Raw genomic sequence first — 17,392 nt, 5'->3', positions numbered from 1 at the left:
TATAAATTATAATATTTTTATGATTAAAAAAGTTATGTATAGAAATTATACACACATAAAATTAAAATATAATAATTGGATATCAAGTAGACTATTATTATTATTATTAAAGTCGAATAAGTGACATTTTAATAATAATAATTACTAATAATAATAAATTGCACATTCGATGAAAAAATAGCCGCAATCGAATTATCAAGCTTTAAATAAAGTTCTACTGTTTTTTTCTTGATTTCCCTATACACAAAATACACACAGTTTTCTTTTTTGAATTATTTTCAAATTATTCCGAATAGTATTAGAACATTTTTAACATGTAAAAATATAGCAATGTATTTCATAAATCCAAAGAAATTGTCTGTTCTTTTAATTACAATTTTTCTGCATTAATAATAAGATAAATATATATATTTAGAAATTAGAGAAAAAAAAGAAAGAAAAGTATAGAAGATGCAACTATATTAAAAAAAAACAGAATTTATCGTCTCGTACAATGAAATATGCTCCCTTTTTATTGTTTTCTACGAAATATGTGAATATTTTCCTTTGTATATGTAAAACAATGTACACATGCATGTATCCATATATAAATTTATGAAGAATGAAAAATATGCCTTAATAAGACACATTCGCTATATAATTAACGCAAAATGAATATCAAAAACAATCATGCTCACCGATTAAAACCAAATTTGAACTTGTTTCCTCATATTGATGTAAAATTTCTTTTTCTTCTTCTTCCGAATTAGAGGTTCGGTTGAATAAAATAGGGTTAACCATACGGCCATCAATTAATTTCTTTTGATCTTGGATCAACAAACACACAAATTAACTTCTAATAAAGAATATGCTTTATATATCGTGTTTAAACACCTCTGCTCCCGTTCACGGATCGCAACGGACTCGATGCGATGAATGTAAATATAAAAATTTCTGCCGTTAAACCGAGATGCAATACCGCTCTTTTACCAAGCGAAGTTCAAGTACGAACTGCCCAATTGCTATGCACTTGCGCGAACGTAGATGCGCACACGAAGCTGTCATCTGTTTACCGTCACGTGATTAAGGTGCCTTTACATGGCAGCGTCAAGCGTCGAGCGTTAAGCGTCTGCGCAGAATATTGTTGCCATGTAATGGCACCTTTACGCCCCGATTGGTGTATATTTTGACCAATCAGGACAAAAGGAGGAAAAATTCCATTGTCCTGATTGATCTGATTAAATACTACTTTGCTCCATGATGTAAAAAAAGATAAAAATATAAAAAGAATAAAATATAAATATAAAATATTATATATTAATATTATATATTAATATTTTATATTTTTATAAAAAATAAAAAATATTTTCTTACATTATGCTCTGCTCCATAGGGAATATTTCCGAATGCACCCTAATCGCGTAATCGTGTATAAAGCATATAAACATTATCAGTTATCATCATATTCACCGCTTATCATTGTGTCAGTCTCGCGAAATGAGATTTTTGCCCGCCTCCTTGTCATGACAACGGATGCGAGCAAGGATGTCGAGGAAGCACGAGAGTAAAGCTAACATTGACTACAAGGCGCGGCTCGAGTACAAATTGTATTTGGTATGTATGTATTTATGAATTTTAGGTTAGGACGACCATAGTTCAGATCAAATAACCAATTAGAAGTACCTTGATAACGACTAATTAATTAGAACTCAAATAGTGTATCAATCACACTCTATTACTAATTATATAAGTACCATTACATAATAAATAATAAATATATAGATAACAATAGTATTATGGATAACAAAATGTAGATAATTTGTAAATGTTAAAAGAAATTTTAAGTTAGCACAACTGCAAAATCCTGATGAAAGATATATATCAATTTTTTATTTGATATATATTTCTTTATTTTCTCTTTTTATATTCTATATTTAATATATAATATAATTATTATTAATGATATATATAACATTTATTATATAGTTATATATCATTAACATTAATGGCTGCATGTTTTGGGAGCGAACTTTTCCAACTTTGATTACGAAAATGTTGAGAAGTCTTAGCACATTGGCTTCTTAAGACACCAAATATTTCATTTCTGTGTGTATTATAATTTAAAGGCCAGAGAAAATCCAGAGCCAACATTTGACGTGTCGGAATGTGCCTTGAAGCATGTGCCATCGGGTATCTATTCACTCTGCAAGGTGTTTCGGAAAGAAATCTTACTAATGTACGACAACAAGCTGAGCTCACTCTCGGGCGGAGGTGCCTTAAGTGACTTGTCGCTGCTGACTGTTTTAGATATTCATGGGAACGAGTTTACAACATTACCCTCCGATATTATGTGTCTCTCTTCTCTCAAGGTGTATTTCTTATTGATCAGAAAGTTTTTATTGTTTGTTCCCTATATAGTTTTTACGACAAAAATAATATATAAAGAAAAGATAGTATTATGTAGAATCCTTCTGACAATATAAAATACTATATCATATACTATTGTATATGATATCTCAGTGATACTAAAGTATATAGTGATTTTTTTTAGGAGCTCTATTTGCAAGATAACAGCCTTCGCAAACTGCCCAATGAGATAATGTACTTGAGTAAATTAACAATTTTGAATGTCTCGAGGAACAACCTGAAACAAATGCCTAATGGCATCGGGCAATTGCAAAAACAACTCACCACTCTTAATATTAGCCATAATAAATCATTGCAAAAACTGCCTGTATCCCTGGGCTATGCTCAGCAATTGACAAATCTAAATATTGATGGTTTGAAACTATCGTATCCACCTCAAGATATCTTAGACGGTGGCACGATAGTGATTATTGCATTTTTGGCGAACGAAAATGGAATCGACTACTCGCCCGAAACTTCGATATCAGAGAACGATATTTCGAGGGATATAAGCTCAGATGACATGCAAACAATACATCACAATAAGAGTATATATATATATATATACATACATATATATCTTTCTATGTGAACATATAAGCTATAAACATTTATTTTTAAATGTGTTATGTCTTCTCTTTCTTTTCATTCATGTTTTATACTTCATGTTTTATTGTTAAGTTGATCAATGTTGTCAGTACTTATAATTAATTCATAATGTGCTTTTGCTGTTTGCGCATATTCACCATTCCTTTTTTTTCTCTTTTAGGCAACATTACAGAAACTAGACAAAATGAAGGCATGTTGGATGCTTCTTTGAGTTTCGTATGCTTCCCACTTGTTATCAATTTATTTTATTAATATTTATTAGAAAACTGATTTTTTTTAATGATGCTCAGTGCAGTAACAATCCAATAGAAAGTAAATAAATTAATCAAATAAAGAAAAAACTTGACCAAGAAAGATTCACATATTACACAATTCTTTATAACTAAAGAAAATCATTATTTAATTATCTTTATTTTTTGGACAAATGCACTGAGCATCTTATTTATATGATCAATTATTAATTTCATTGGTAAAATGCTAATTATGTTTCCATTTATGCTTTTTATACTATTTTTTGAATATTCTGTGTACTATTTCTTCTCTATACAATATCATATTATATATCATATATTCTCTAGTATTATATTATATTATATATTTACATTTTTCTCATTTAATTTACTTTTTTCCTTTATCTCTTTTAAGTAAGCATTAAAAAAATCCATTGTTAATTTTTAATTCCATAAAGATCTTAATTGTATTAGGCTGATAAAAAAATTTATTCGTTTCTTTCATTTTACTGAAATAAGAATCTATATATGTGGAAAAACGAATATATGATTTTATCAGCTCAATATATGTTTCGATATTATATGATAATACCGTGACAATAAAATTTATTCTCGACAGGAACATCGGCAAAATGCCTTGTTGGAAGTGGAGAGAAACATAAAACAGCAGCAAGAATATGAAATGGAAGTGCAATCCATGCTGAAAGTTCATAAAAAGAAGGTAATTAAAAAATATCATAGATTATTAATCTATTGCTAACACAATTAAATTTTTGTTAAAGATCATATTATATATATATATATATATATATATATATATATATATATATATATATATATATATATATATATATATATATATATATATATATATATATATATATATATATATATATATATATATATATATATATATATATATATATATATATATATATATATATATATATATATATATATATATATATATATATAATATGATCTTTAACAAAAATTTAATTGTGTTAGCAATAGATTAATAATCTATGATATTTTTTAATTACCTTCTTTTTATGAACTTTCAGCATGGATTGCACTTCCATTTCATATTCTTGCTGCTGTTTTATGTTTCTCTCCACTTCCAACAAGGCATTTTGCCGATGTTCCTGTCGAGAATAAATTTTATATATATATATAAAATACATATATGGTAATAATTATATTTTTTAGTATCTGTATATCTCATACAATCTGAAATTCTAAAAGAGAAATCTAATTAAAAGATAAATCAATATGTCTAATGTTGTATGTTTGATAAGAAAATTACAAAAGCATACAGAGTCATCCCGACTTCCGAAATATATCAGAATTAATTCATAATTAAAACTTTTAAAATTGATAAAATGATATATACTATACATGTTTTTATGATTATTAATATTATTAAATGTTATCTACACAAATGCAGATATAAAAGAAACTCAAAACTTCAGAAACTATTTTCTTTGTGCTTTTCAGCTTCTGAAGGATCTAGCATTACAACAGATACAACTGGAACAAGAACTTGAGAAAGTGCAGCAAGAAAGAGACACAAATAGAGCGCGTTTGCTTTCATACGTTTATAATGGTACAATTTTAGCATTTATCTTTAACAAAAATTTCGCATAAACTGTACAATTTATTAAATATGAAAAGAAGTAAATATTAAATAAACTTTTCCTTTTAGCTGAAAAAGAAGCTGATAATGTAATTAAAGAATTTCTAAGAAATAGTGAAGAAGAAAAGCAAAGTCAAGCTGAATTATTGGAACGGGAGAAGCAGGAAGAAATGCAATTGTTAAGCTCTTGCCACTCAGAACAGTCCATGCTACGTATGAAGGATACTCTTTGTAAATATTGAGCACATAAAAATACACGAAATTAAAATTGTCCATATATCATACATATGTCAGATTTGTTTTTGCAGTTGCAATGGAGAAATTGTTGGAAGAAGAAATGTGCAAAGCGAGGAAACTGGAAGAGCATACTAAATATAGAGATTACACAACGCAATCCTTGCTTACAATGTCAGTATAAATTGTAAACTCGCTTTGCTTTTTGAAAGTGAAAAATAAGTAATCAGCAAAAATAAAATCTTAATTGTTTGTTATATCTCTGTTGATTTTGTTTTCTTCTATGAATTACTTGTATGAAAGTATTATATAAGAAAAAAATGAATTGATATGATTAAAAATAAGATTCAGGAAAATTATTTCAGGGAGGTAAGGAACAACGACCATTTGGCGCAGATAGTGCAAGATCAAGAAAAAAGTAGGCAAGATCTCATTGATAGATTGCGACAGGACGAAGTTTTACAGAAAGCGGCAGTCGCTGCGTTATTAGAACGCAGTGATGCGCGTACCTGGAGCATTGTTCAGCAAGTGAATCTAGTCCAGTCGCAATTGGCCGCGCTCACAAACATCGAGTTCGAAAGAAGGAAATTGGAGATCAACCAGCAGCTTGTAAGTGTGTAGTTTCTAGTTAAGTATTAAATAAAAACTAAAGAAAAAGTTTTTCTAAATTTTTCGAGTTCATAAATATTTAAAATATAATTATGTGATAAAGCGTTTTTTTTTCTTTTTTAGAATGAGATCGCTGATAGACGCGTGGCTCTAACAGCTATTCTGATTGACTTATTGGAACAGCAAAAGAACAGGAGAGACCAACTATTGGAAACAATTAATACGATAGAGCAGCAGCGATGCATCTCCGTATATATGTTTTTCTTTTCTTTTCTAAATTCTCAATAAAGAAAATTTTTCTTCTTTTTTTTTAAATATTTTACAAAAAATAGCTTATATATATTAGCCTTGTGTTTTTACATTCTGTTAGATCATTTAATCTTCACTAATCAGTTCCTTTTACATGAGACTAAAAAAATATTAATAAAATTGAGAATGAGGTTTCATTAAAAAATATTTATTAATAATAATATATAACAAATTTTGGTAGAATGCGAGGCGAGGCAGTTTGTTCTGGCTAATGCAGTATCAGTCTCTAATGGAAGCACGACCACAAGGATTACTGGAGATGTTGGAACCTATGCTAGTTCGACATGTAGCGATAGCAGAAGCTTTGCACTGCCTTCCATTTCTGGCCACATTGCCGTCTTTGTTACCAAACATTAGCGATGAACAATTAAAAGATGTACGTAACTCTTGGAACAATTTAATAATATAAAGAATAACCTATACACATAGAGTTCACAATATATAATAATATATTTAAAATTAAATTTTCTTTAAATATAAAAATCAGGAAATTTCAGAATATATTTTGTCTTTTAGATTTAAATTCTTCGCAATTAAATGTTTATCACAAATTGCGAGATTTATAGATTCAAAAAAAATCAAATTTGAATTTTTATAGATTTAGATTTTCGATCAATAAATTCAGTAAATTTTCAAATTTGATTAATTTGGATTTAATATTTATTATACTTTTATTTTAAAATTGTTAAATCTTTGGATTATAAATGTTGAGAATTTGAAATTTGAGTGATTTTCATGTCTATTTGCAATACATTATAAACATAAAACTTAAGATTTATTGTACATTTTAATTATTATTTAATTTTTGTTTTGTAGATGGGCATAAGTTGCGATAGAGATCGTGCTGCTATAATGCTAGCAGTTGAAAATTATCTGACAGAAATGAAACTAAATGAATCCACATCGCCCATAATGCCTTCCGCGCCTCTCGAAGAAGCGTCGACCAGCAATCAGAACTGCAATTTTGTTCAGAATATGATGGAATGCGTAATTTGCTTCGATTTGCAAGTATGTTTTTCTTCAATTATTTATAAATAAATATAAAATACATAATTTCACGCGCGTGCGCGGGAACAAATATACAGAGTGCTCTATAATAACCGTATCACCTCTCATGTGCAGGTAGAGCAGGTGAAACCGAGAAGAAAAGTCGTTACCATTTTTCTCCTTGGTTTCACGCACTTTACCTGTATACGAGATGATACGGTTGAACACCCTGTATATATATATTTGTTCGTATGTATAATTTTAGGATATCAATAAAAAAATGTCGTCACTATATTATAATTGATGAATATTGTCTCTATTAAACTCTTTTTGTAGTGTGATGTCATTTTTCTACCTTGTGGACATCTCTGCTGTTGCTCTACTTGTGCGGACAAAGTTTTTGCAGGATGTCCAATGTGCAGGAGTCCAATAGAACGCAAAGTTCGAGTCGTGCAGCCTTAAATTCAATTTTATTCAGTTTATTCCCGAATTCAATTTGATGTTCTTCAAAGGTATGAAAATAATGCGCCATTCTTTCTCGACTGTGATTACACACACGCGCACGCGAACGAAATGTTTCGATAATAGCTATTTATAATGCGCACAATTATATTTACCATTGGTAATATAATGCTCATGTTAATGTCGATTCCATATATACATGGCATCCCATTTTATTGGAAGCAGCAGCATGAGACCTCAAGTTAACAAAATATGTAGCTGTTACCAATAAAATGAAATACTTGGTATGTGTATATATATATAGAAAATATACCAATATTATATATGACTAAAAATTATTGAGTTCCTTTTTTTTCTTTTTTTTTTTTTCTTTAAAAAAAGTATTTAATATTTTAAAAATGTATTTAAAAAAAAAGAAAAAATTTAGTGTTTTTAAAAAATTACCTAGATATATCAAATTTTAAAATTGGAAATACAGAGAAAAAAATTAAAAATTAAAACTATTTAAAGCTGCAGATTAGACATATTTCGCATTCATATAATACCTGACATTTTACATACTATAATTATTATATATAAATTGCGAACATATCCTTGTAGTCTACAGAATATATAAAAAATTAGAAATATATATTTGAGAGAGAGCGATGATGAAGTATAAAATTTGTTAATAATGGAGTGCAAGAAAAGAAATGAAAAACCAGAGTATATAACAAGCTTTGATAATAACTAATTTTTACGACGAAATTTTTATATAAATGTGTGATTATTTCTATGTGGGAACAGTTTTAAATCAATACAATTTGAATTTCACTTTTTTATGCAAATATTAACATTGTCAACACAATTTTGGTCTTGAAAAAAATTCCTGTTAAATAATATAATAAAATTCGTTTGTGCATGTCATTGTTTTTTTCTGCAGTTTTTAAATGAATAACCCAATTTCCTTTCGCATCAATATCTTAAGCTAAATTAATTATATTATAATTATCTTAAAATGTATCCATTAAAATGTATCATGTATCATTAAAAAATATATATTGTATATATATATAAAATTATCAAACAAATGAAATAAATATTAATTTTTTTAAAAATTTGCTTTAGTGCATTTGTTTTTATTTTTTTTACGTTGGACGATTTAATTTTTTTATAAATATCAAATTATTACTCTATTAAATTAAACTAACAATATGGTTACACTTATAAACCTAGCTAATATAATAAACTTATTTCTTAGAAAACTGTAATTTCTCTCCCTGTTTCTTCATCTTCACCATTCATATCATCCTCATCTCTCTTTTGTTGCTTCTTTTTTGATGTTGCATCCTTTTTCTCTTTTTGAACTTTTCTAAAGTTTTCTAGAGATTCCTGTAGCGGATCAACAAATTGATCAAACTCAATATCCACCATCGCTTGAATCACATCTTGTCCACTGATGGTTTTGCGGTTGCCTTTCTTGGCTATTATATTAGCAGATGATGTGAGATAGAGTATAAAAATAGACGCAGCCTTTGCTACCGCTGTTCTAGCATCCTTTCCAACTGTCACTCCATCCGGTAAAGCTTCCTTGATGATTCTTGTTACAACTGCATTGGGCAGGTTCAGATCTTCTAATCGCTCGGCCATCTGATTATCGTTCATACATGTTTTAAATCTTAGACATCTAACATTGTAAGATATTGCAATTTTATAAATTTGTGCAACTATTGTGATATTCGAAAATGCGAAAAAAATATAATCTAAAATAAAATTAACATGTATGACGTAATGCAATGCAAAATTACAATACAAATATAATTTACATTTAGTAAATTATTGTTTTATAATACAATATCGTAAAATACATGTAAATATATTTAAAAAACAGAAACAAAAATATAAGATTAGTATGATGTTCTTTTTTCAGGTTACTTTTTGTAAACGACAATAAAATTTCTAAAAGTGTAAAAGAATTACACAAAGAAAATTACAGAATAATAATTATAAAAAATGTAAAAGAAAATTACAATAGAAATTATTATTATTACCTTGATCTGAAAAATATATTAGAATTTATCTATCAAAGACTTCGAGGTTAGATCTTTCCCGCCAGCGAGTTCTATGAAAAGATTACAGTCTGTACAAAAAACGAAACAGTTTCACTGTGTATAAATATAATAGGAATCAACGTGAGAGCAAACTTGGTAAAATTAGAAGATACATTTGCGAAACGGCAAAATACAATAGTTACATTTTTATCGAATGCGCAATTATATGTCCGAGAAAAATTTAAATGAAATGATAGACACAACAAAAAAATAGACGTGAAATAATCGAATGAAGACGGCGTAAAGGAGTACAATTTTAACGATTCGATGGATACGTTGGCCGCGTTCAGCAGAGAAAACCGCTTAGTAGCAATCGAATGTGATTGGTTCTTACTTTTATCATGCTATTAGCCGCAAAAAGCTGGAATCTATCTCATTTAGATTCCTGCGCAATGATTTCTGCGCAAACGATCGATGCTCGATGCTGCCATGTAATGGCACCTTTACGCCCCGATTGGTGTATATTTTGACCAATCAGGACAAAAGGAGGAAAAATTCCATTGTCCTGATTGATCTGATTAAATACTACTTTGCTCCATGAAATCAACGTCAAGTGTTGACAAGACGATAACTGAGCGCTTTCTCTGCTGAACGCGGCCATTCAGCGTCTTGTAATACCTGAAGCTAATTTGCTGAATCTATAGCGGCAAGAACCAATCACGTTCGAGGTTACGTTACGTTGTGTTAGGTTAGGTTAGGTTGTATAACTACGAGAGATAATTGATTATACGCTTCGCAATCTCGAAAACGTCGTCTTTATGAACGAGAAGTGTAAAGATTAGTTTCAGCGTCTGTATCAGTCTGTATGCATGAATATATACAGTGCCTTGACGGAAGAGTGTGAATAATTCCGTGTTTCAGAACTGACATACATAATTTCAAGATCGCGACATATAATTTCGTCGCCATTGTGTCTGATCAGAAGAAAACGAGGCACCATACGGAGAAAAATGTCAAAAATCGAGGAGGCGAACGAACATATACGGCAGGCTGAAAAAGCGTAAGCATTTCGCTCTCTTTCTCTCGCAAATATTTCCATCTCACTCGGAGATCTTTCTTTGATTCTTTTCTGGAATCATACATTTCGTAGTCTTAAAATTATTAAATTTTAAAGTGCGAATATATAGACGTTCCTGTATTAGATTATATTATATTGACAATTATATATATAAATCTAGTATAACAAAAAATAGTATGAGTGAGAAAGAAATAATGCGTAAGAATCGATTTACCGATTGTGACAATATTTTGTTAAGATTACATTTTTCGAATCGAACATAATCAGATTACACCGTATTTGGAAGTTTACATATTAAATTTTTTTTTGTAGCTTAAAACCTACTCTTTTGAAATGGCGACCCGATTATGAAGTGGCAGCTGAGGAATACTCACATGCAGGTACACAATATTAAATATTGTAATTGTAAAAATAAGAAAAATATAATTACAACAAAATAATACTAAAACATGTAATAAATCAATAATTTTTTAAAATTAAGTTTTAAGAAATCATAGGTAACTTAAATGTATTAAACTATTTATTAAAAGTCTCATTTGAAGATTTAAATCAGTTATTTCAAAATTTTGCACCAAATAACGAAGCATTAATTGCTTAAAAATTTTGCAGTTAAAATTACGTTTTTCCCATTTTTCCACTCTAGCAACGTGCTTTCGAATAGCCAAGTCATATGCGCAATGCAAAGATTGTTTGGTGAAAGCAGCTAATTGTTACAAACAAACCAAAGCGTATCCTTTGAAATCGTATAAACAAATATTTCAAATTCCTCAATCTTGTATTGATAAATATTTGATAATATATTGGATTCAAAAATTTCGTTTGTTATATTCTTTGTTTTATTTCATTACTTTAATAAAGCATGAATATATCAATACAGAATTGTTATTTTTTTATTTTTTTTATTTCGTTTTATATTATATTAACTTTATTTGTAAGAGAAAGAATTATGTGAAAGAAAAATTAATGAATTTTTTTTCATCAACTTATAATGTTTTTTTTTCTAACTTTTTTCCTAAATCAAGAAAATATCATTTTGTCGACACTATATTTTCTTTAATTCTCCTTAACTACAATTTAATCGTAATATAGATGGTTCCATGCAGCAAAGTATGTATAAAAAAACTTAAATTTTGTCGTGCAATATATTTTGATATTATATAAATGCAATGTTTTCAGGAGCATTGAACAAGCTCTGCTCATCTGCAGAGAAATGGGGGATCTTTCAGAGATATCGAAACTAGCTCATAGTGCTTGCACTCTTTTTCAGCAACACGGTTCTCCTGAATCTGGCGTAACCGCCCTCGACAAGGCGGCCAAGATGCTAGAAGCTACACAGCCTAAGCAGGCTCTAGAACTGTTTAAACGTGCAGCTGACATAATCATGGTAAGCAGCCACAACCACTACATACAAACATGCTCTATATTACATAAATACAGATATATGTATATAAATATATATACACATATAAAATGCAAAAATTAATAATAAATAAATTTAGTTATAAACCTGTAAAAACTTCGATTATATATATAAAAAAAAGAGATTGTATAAAATTCATTTACATAGATATATAATTTTAAAGATTTTGAAAGTTTCACGAGAGAGAGAAAATCTTAAAAATGTTGAGAATTTAAAAAAAATTTAAACTATCTTGGGAAATAAAAATTTTTTTGAAATTCTAAGAATTCAAGAGTTTTGAGAACGTTAAACAGAAAAAAGAGACAGGATTTTTTTTCTAAAGAGAGTTCTTAATTAAAATTACATAGCAAATCATAAGAAGCTTTTAAAGGTTTGAAAAAAGGTGGAAAATATTTGTTCAGGGCGAAGATAGTCCGCGGCACGCAGCGGAATATATGAGCAAAGCCGCGAGATTACTGGTGAAGCTGCAAATGTATGATGAGGCGGCGGACGCGATACGTCGCGAAATTGGCATGTATCAAGAAATAAAGCTTTGGCAATCACTTGGGAGACTCACTGTAGCTCTGGTGCTAGTGCAATTGGCGCGGGGCGATCAAGTGGCGGCCGAGAAGGCTTTCAAAGAATGGGGAAACTACTGCGAACCTCCCGAAGTAAGCCAGAAAAATAATTATTTAACTGAGTAACAAAAACATGTGAGAAAGTCATTTCAATTAATGTAATCTTTCTTTCTAATCTTATTATAATATAACCAATTGATCTTTCTTAATTAAATTAGAGAATACGATTTTCTGATCCAGGTACAAACATTGGAGATGTTATTGCAAGCGTACGACAACGAGGATGCAAATGCAGCTCGGGCGGCCCTTAATAGCCCCTTTATCAAGCACATGGATGTAGAATATGCTAAGCTAGCGCGAGGATTGGCCTTGCCGCAACAAGAATACGCAGTTCCGCCCGCTGGAATAAGGGCTAACGCCGCGGAATCCTACGTTTCTCCCAACGTGTCCAAACCCACTGAACAAGCTACCATCGAAGCGCAAGTTAATGTGTGTTTCATTATTATATTTTATTATCATTCGCACACATTATTTCATTATAATCTCTGATTATTCATTATTTCACTATTACATCAATGACACTTATTAATTTTCTAGGAAAAGAACGATGTCGATGTGACTAATCAGTCAACGAAAGAAGTGATTGAAAAGAAACCGGAAGTTGCACCACCGCCACAATCGCAACCGGCGCAAAAAGAGGAGGATGAAGACGAATACGAGGGAGGCCTGTGTTAATCGTCTTTAGATGTAAAAAATCCTCTATTGCTTGAGTAAACTGTTAAGTGTAACGCTTGCATGTATATCGAACGCTTTATCGAAAGCACATTATCGGTTTTGATAGAGCATTTATCTTTCAACTTCCAAAATTATTAGAATGAAACATAGAAATCAAGAAAATAACAACTATTTTCTCCATATTCTACTTTTTTTTTTTTTTAAATTTTGCAAACAATTTACAACCCACTTATTAATAGCTACAGAATTATTGAAAGATTACGAGATTTAATATAAAAAATTCTATACATTATCGGTTTTGATAGAGCATTTATCTTTCAACTTCCAAAATTATTAGAATGAAACATAGAAATCAAGAAAATAACAACTTTTTTCCCCATATTTTACTTTTTTTTTTTTTTTAAATTTTGCAAACAATTTACAACCCACTTATTAATAGCTACAGAATTATTGAAAGATTACGAGATTTAATATAAAAATGATTAAAATTCTATATATGCAAGAAAATATATTTTTGTTGGAAAAGACTTTACACAATGCCACCAAAAACGGAAACAATTATTTCCTTTAGCTGTAATGATATAGAGAAATGTTTTAGATCCTTAGCTTTTTGAAGCTGTATAAATTGAATCTGGAATATTTTTCTCATATTGTCACAGCTACAAAGAAAAGTAAATTAAATATTCTGATAATTCAGTTTTCTGATGGGACATCCTGTACATAGCTATGCTATAGATATTTTAAAACAAATTTATAGTTTATCTTTATTTTCATATGTTATATGTATATATTCTTTTTTTGCTAAATATATCGATATTTTTATTTAGTAATTAGCTAACGCGTTGTACATATTTTACTTGAAAAGCAAAACATTCCTCAAATAAAAAATGTATATTTACTTTTTCAGCACTACCTTAGCGATCATTATACTGAACTGTTATATGATTCCGAGAGTTTAAGAAAAAAACAAAAAAAACAAAAATATATTCTGATGTTAATATTTCATTTGCAACCTATATATAAAATATTCCTTAATAAAATAAGAACATGTCATAACTGATTTCTATATGTAAAGTTAAGATATATGTCAATTAGGTTATGTTTGTCAGTCGCACATGACATAAGAGTCTGTGTGTGTTTCTTTAGATTGTATAGTATATTATATTTTCCGTATTAAAAACGAAATAAATATATATAATTAAGATTTATAGAAGTAAAAAACTAAAAAGGTACGACAGCTAAAAAAAGCAGACTGATGATGTAAATAGAGTACTTACTGGAGCTGGAGATAAACACAAGCGCAAATAAACGTAAGATTTATCTCGAAGCAGCAATAGATTTTCCTTAGAATTCAGAAATCGCAAACAATCAAATCACACTACACACTATCAACTTTAAACTCGCGAGACGGTTTACGAATTCAAAACTATTGTTGTTCAAAACTAAACAAAAGTGGCGCGGAATGATGCGATGAACTGAGACAATCATAGAAGATTATTACATAGAAGATGCATTCTATTTGATGAGATAAAAGCACGAAACATTTGGCTGACCAATCACGAGAAACAAATTTTTTTCCCTTTGTCCTGATTGGTTCTTTATTTTCTTCTTTATGACTACGTTCATACGTCACTTTTAATCGGATTTAATAACATCCGTAATTTTAAAAATTATAAAAATGAGCGAATTTACTGGAAAATATATAATTTCGTTAATCCAAACCTAATAAATTCGCTCATTTTTGTAATTTTCACCTTCACTTGAATTACAGCAGAGAGAAAACTGAGAAGGGCCACGCCGTTTTTTTATGAGACCGTTTTCCTAACTAATACAGTGGCGCTAACTAGATCCATTTTAGAGCCGGCGGAACTACATGGGCAAATTCACTTTTTAATGCCATGATAAAACGACCGATTTTGGTGCATATCCGTGCTAAACATATTGTGAATCAAAAATGCTGAGAAATATTATGGATTTATTAATGTTTTATTAGTTGCGCATGATGTTTTGTCATTCTAGTATATACTACAGCAATAATAAATTATAATTGAAGTATTTTTATGTATATACGCATGTAAAATGAAATAAATTTTCTTAATAATTTTTTTCCTGATTTTTAAATATAATGTAGATTGTAGCAAATTATATTTTAATATTTGTCGCAACCGCGTTTAGGAAAATAATTCGACGGAGCGTCTTTCCCACTACAATACTATTCAAGTGTCGTCGTGCGAATAATAACAAGGCTATATAAACAATAACATATAAACAATAGCGCGCTATTGTTTACGCCGCCAAGATCGAATATCATATGTTATTAATAATTCGCGGCCGAAAATATTTTGCGTACTATGACGTATATACAAACGGAATGTTAAATTATACAAATATTTTAAATTATAGATCGATAATTTAATAAACGATTAATATATCGCGGAGCTTAACGTTATGTTAATTGTTCGGATCTGTGATTTAACTATTTCATTGCGCGTTCTCAATCCGAATCTTATTTAGATCGTCGAAAAGTCGAACGAAAAAATATTGGACGAAATATATTTAATTTTAAATACTTTTAAATAATTGTTGCCTAAAGAGTAAAAGAAAGAGAGAGAATTAATTATTAATTATATCAAATTAATTCCTGATACTTATCGCGATCGCGTTTAGAAAAGGAATTTGACGGAGCGTCTCTCACTATTACATTTCTGTTCGAGTGTCGCCGTGTGAATGATAAGATGATAAGGCCGTAAGTCGTAACAATAACGCGCTAATGTTTACCCCGCCAAAGCCGAATACAATGTTATTGATAATTTGCTGCTGAAATATTTCCCGTACTATGACGTATGTATAAGCGGAATATTATATTATACAAATATTTTAAATTATAGATCGATAATTTAATAAACGATTAATATATCGCGGAGCTTAACGTTATGTTAATTGTTCGGATCTGTGATTTAACTATTTCATTGCGCGTTATCAATCCGAATCTTATTTAGATCGTCGAAAAGTCGAACGAAAAAATATCGGACGGAATATATTTAATTTTAAATACTTTTAAATAATTGTTGCCTAAAGAGTAAAAGAAAGAGAGAGAATTAATTATTAATTATATCAAATTAATTCCTGATACTTATCGCGATCGCGTTTAGAAAAGGAATTTAACAGAGCGTCTCGCACTACTATATTACTGTTCGAGTGTCGTCGTGCGAATGATAAGGCCATTGAATCGTAATACGTAAACAATAGCGCGCTAATGTTTACGTCGCCGAATACCATGTTATTGAAAATTCGTAGCCGAAAATATTTTACATACTATGACGTATGTATACAAGCGAAATATTAATTTATACAAATATTTTAAATTATAGATCAATTATTTAATAAACGATTAATATATCACAGAGCTTATCGTTATGTTAATTACTCGATCCTGCGGTTCGATTGTTTAATCAATTGCGTGTTCTCAATCCAAACTATATTTAAATAATAAAAAAATCGTACGATAAAGCACAAAATATTTTTACTTTAAGTATCGATAGAAAAATAATTATTGTTCGCAACAAAACGATAATTTATAATTTATATTTCTGTCACTTCGATTCTTATTTTAAGAAATATTTTTACTTCTATTTTATTAGTTTGATAATAATTTTAATGGATTAATGAGATTAAAATGACATCAGACACAAAACGTAAATCGAATAATTTTTAATTAAACTAATTATAAGGGTAGTCTATATTTTATTTTATTTTGAATTGTATTTAAGTTCAGGCTCAGTTTCAATTTGAATTTGAATTTTAACTTTAGTTTTAATCGAGTTTCAGTGTATTGTATTAAAGGCAAATTAAAATTTATATACAAGCGCAGAGTGGATGGAAAAATTTTGTAACCGGAAGTTCGTCCTAAGCCGAAAGGCAAGGACTAAACACAAATAAATAAATAAAATACTTCTCATGACTGAAACTCAAATACGAGATGGGGCGCATCGCGCGTCGCATAGCGGTAAATAAACGAACTAGCGGCTGAAGTATGAACTATCTTTTTGTAAAGTTTTGAAATGTTGCGCGCAGTAACATTTTTCATGAAATATTAAATAAATAATAATTT

At 29.3% G+C, this 17,392-nt stretch overlaps 4 protein-coding genes across 9 annotated transcripts in view; 2 read left to right on the top strand and 2 right to left on the bottom strand.

The window, feature by feature from the left end:
• LOC115234784 (uncharacterized protein C1orf112 homolog) overlaps positions 1 to 15,584 on the bottom strand; it is a 30,375-nt gene extending 14,791 nt beyond the window's left edge. For 2 of the 4 annotated variants that reach the window (XM_029806116.1, XM_029806117.1), the window contains exon 1: positions 14,559 to 15,584. The gene's annotated coding sequence lies outside the window, so the exon portion shown is untranslated. Of the gene's footprint in view, positions 1 to 677; positions 1,055 to 14,558 lie in introns of those variants that run through there. The other 2 variants (XM_029806114.1, XM_029806115.1) reach the window with 2 other exon arrangements.
• Positions 1,377 to 8,359, top strand: LOC115234792 (E3 ubiquitin-protein ligase LRSAM1-like). Its single transcript, XM_029806128.1, has 13 exons — positions 1,377 to 1,593; positions 2,106 to 2,348; positions 2,531 to 2,947; positions 3,155 to 3,184; positions 3,844 to 3,945; positions 4,722 to 4,830; positions 4,930 to 5,091; positions 5,169 to 5,268; positions 5,460 to 5,703; positions 5,827 to 5,952; positions 6,194 to 6,388; positions 6,829 to 7,020; positions 7,336 to 8,359. The coding sequence occupies exons 1-13, from the start codon at positions 1,513 to 1,515 to the stop codon at positions 7,459 to 7,461; spliced, it is 2,127 nt and encodes a 708-aa protein (XP_029661988.1). The 5' UTR covers positions 1,377 to 1,512; the 3' UTR covers positions 7,462 to 8,359.
• Positions 8,559 to 9,829, bottom strand: LOC115234790 (DNA polymerase epsilon subunit 3). Of its 3 annotated transcripts, none has more exons than XM_029806126.1 (3): positions 9,695 to 9,829; positions 9,492 to 9,562; positions 8,559 to 9,090 (listed from the first exon to the last, which is right to left on the bottom strand). In XM_029806126.1, exon 3 carries the CDS (start codon positions 9,088 to 9,090, stop codon positions 8,698 to 8,700), a length of 393 nt encoding a protein of 130 aa, XP_029661986.1. In that variant the 5' UTR covers positions 9,492 to 9,562; positions 9,695 to 9,829; the 3' UTR covers positions 8,559 to 8,697. The 3 variants fall into 3 exon arrangements, with proteins under 3 accessions (XP_029661986.1, XP_029661985.1, XP_029661984.1); XM_029806125.1 differs by having other exon boundaries at positions 9,492 to 9,580; positions 9,695 to 9,784; XM_029806124.1 differs by having other exon boundaries at positions 9,492 to 9,802.
• Positions 10,232 to 14,337, top strand: LOC115234787 (gamma-soluble NSF attachment protein-like). Its single transcript, XM_029806119.1, has 9 exons — positions 10,232 to 10,551; positions 10,882 to 10,949; positions 11,213 to 11,297; positions 11,659 to 11,676; positions 11,746 to 11,953; positions 12,391 to 12,639; positions 12,787 to 13,035; positions 13,144 to 13,293; positions 14,189 to 14,337. The coding sequence occupies exons 1-8, from the start codon at positions 10,502 to 10,504 to the stop codon at positions 13,279 to 13,281; spliced, it is 1,065 nt and encodes a 354-aa protein (XP_029661979.1). The 5' UTR covers positions 10,232 to 10,501; the 3' UTR covers positions 13,282 to 13,293; positions 14,189 to 14,337.
• Positions 15,585 to 17,392: the final 1,808 nt, after the last annotated feature.

The sequence above is a fragment of the Formica exsecta genome, unplaced genomic scaffold, assembly GCF_003651465.1.
Source record: "Formica exsecta isolate Colony F162 unplaced genomic scaffold, ASM365146v1 scaffold207, whole genome shotgun sequence".
NCBI classification, from domain to species: Eukaryota; Metazoa; Arthropoda; class Insecta; order Hymenoptera; family Formicidae; genus Formica; species Formica exsecta.
The sequence above is the reverse complement of the archived record's forward strand: the minus strand, read 5'-3'. Positions and strand labels throughout refer to the sequence as shown.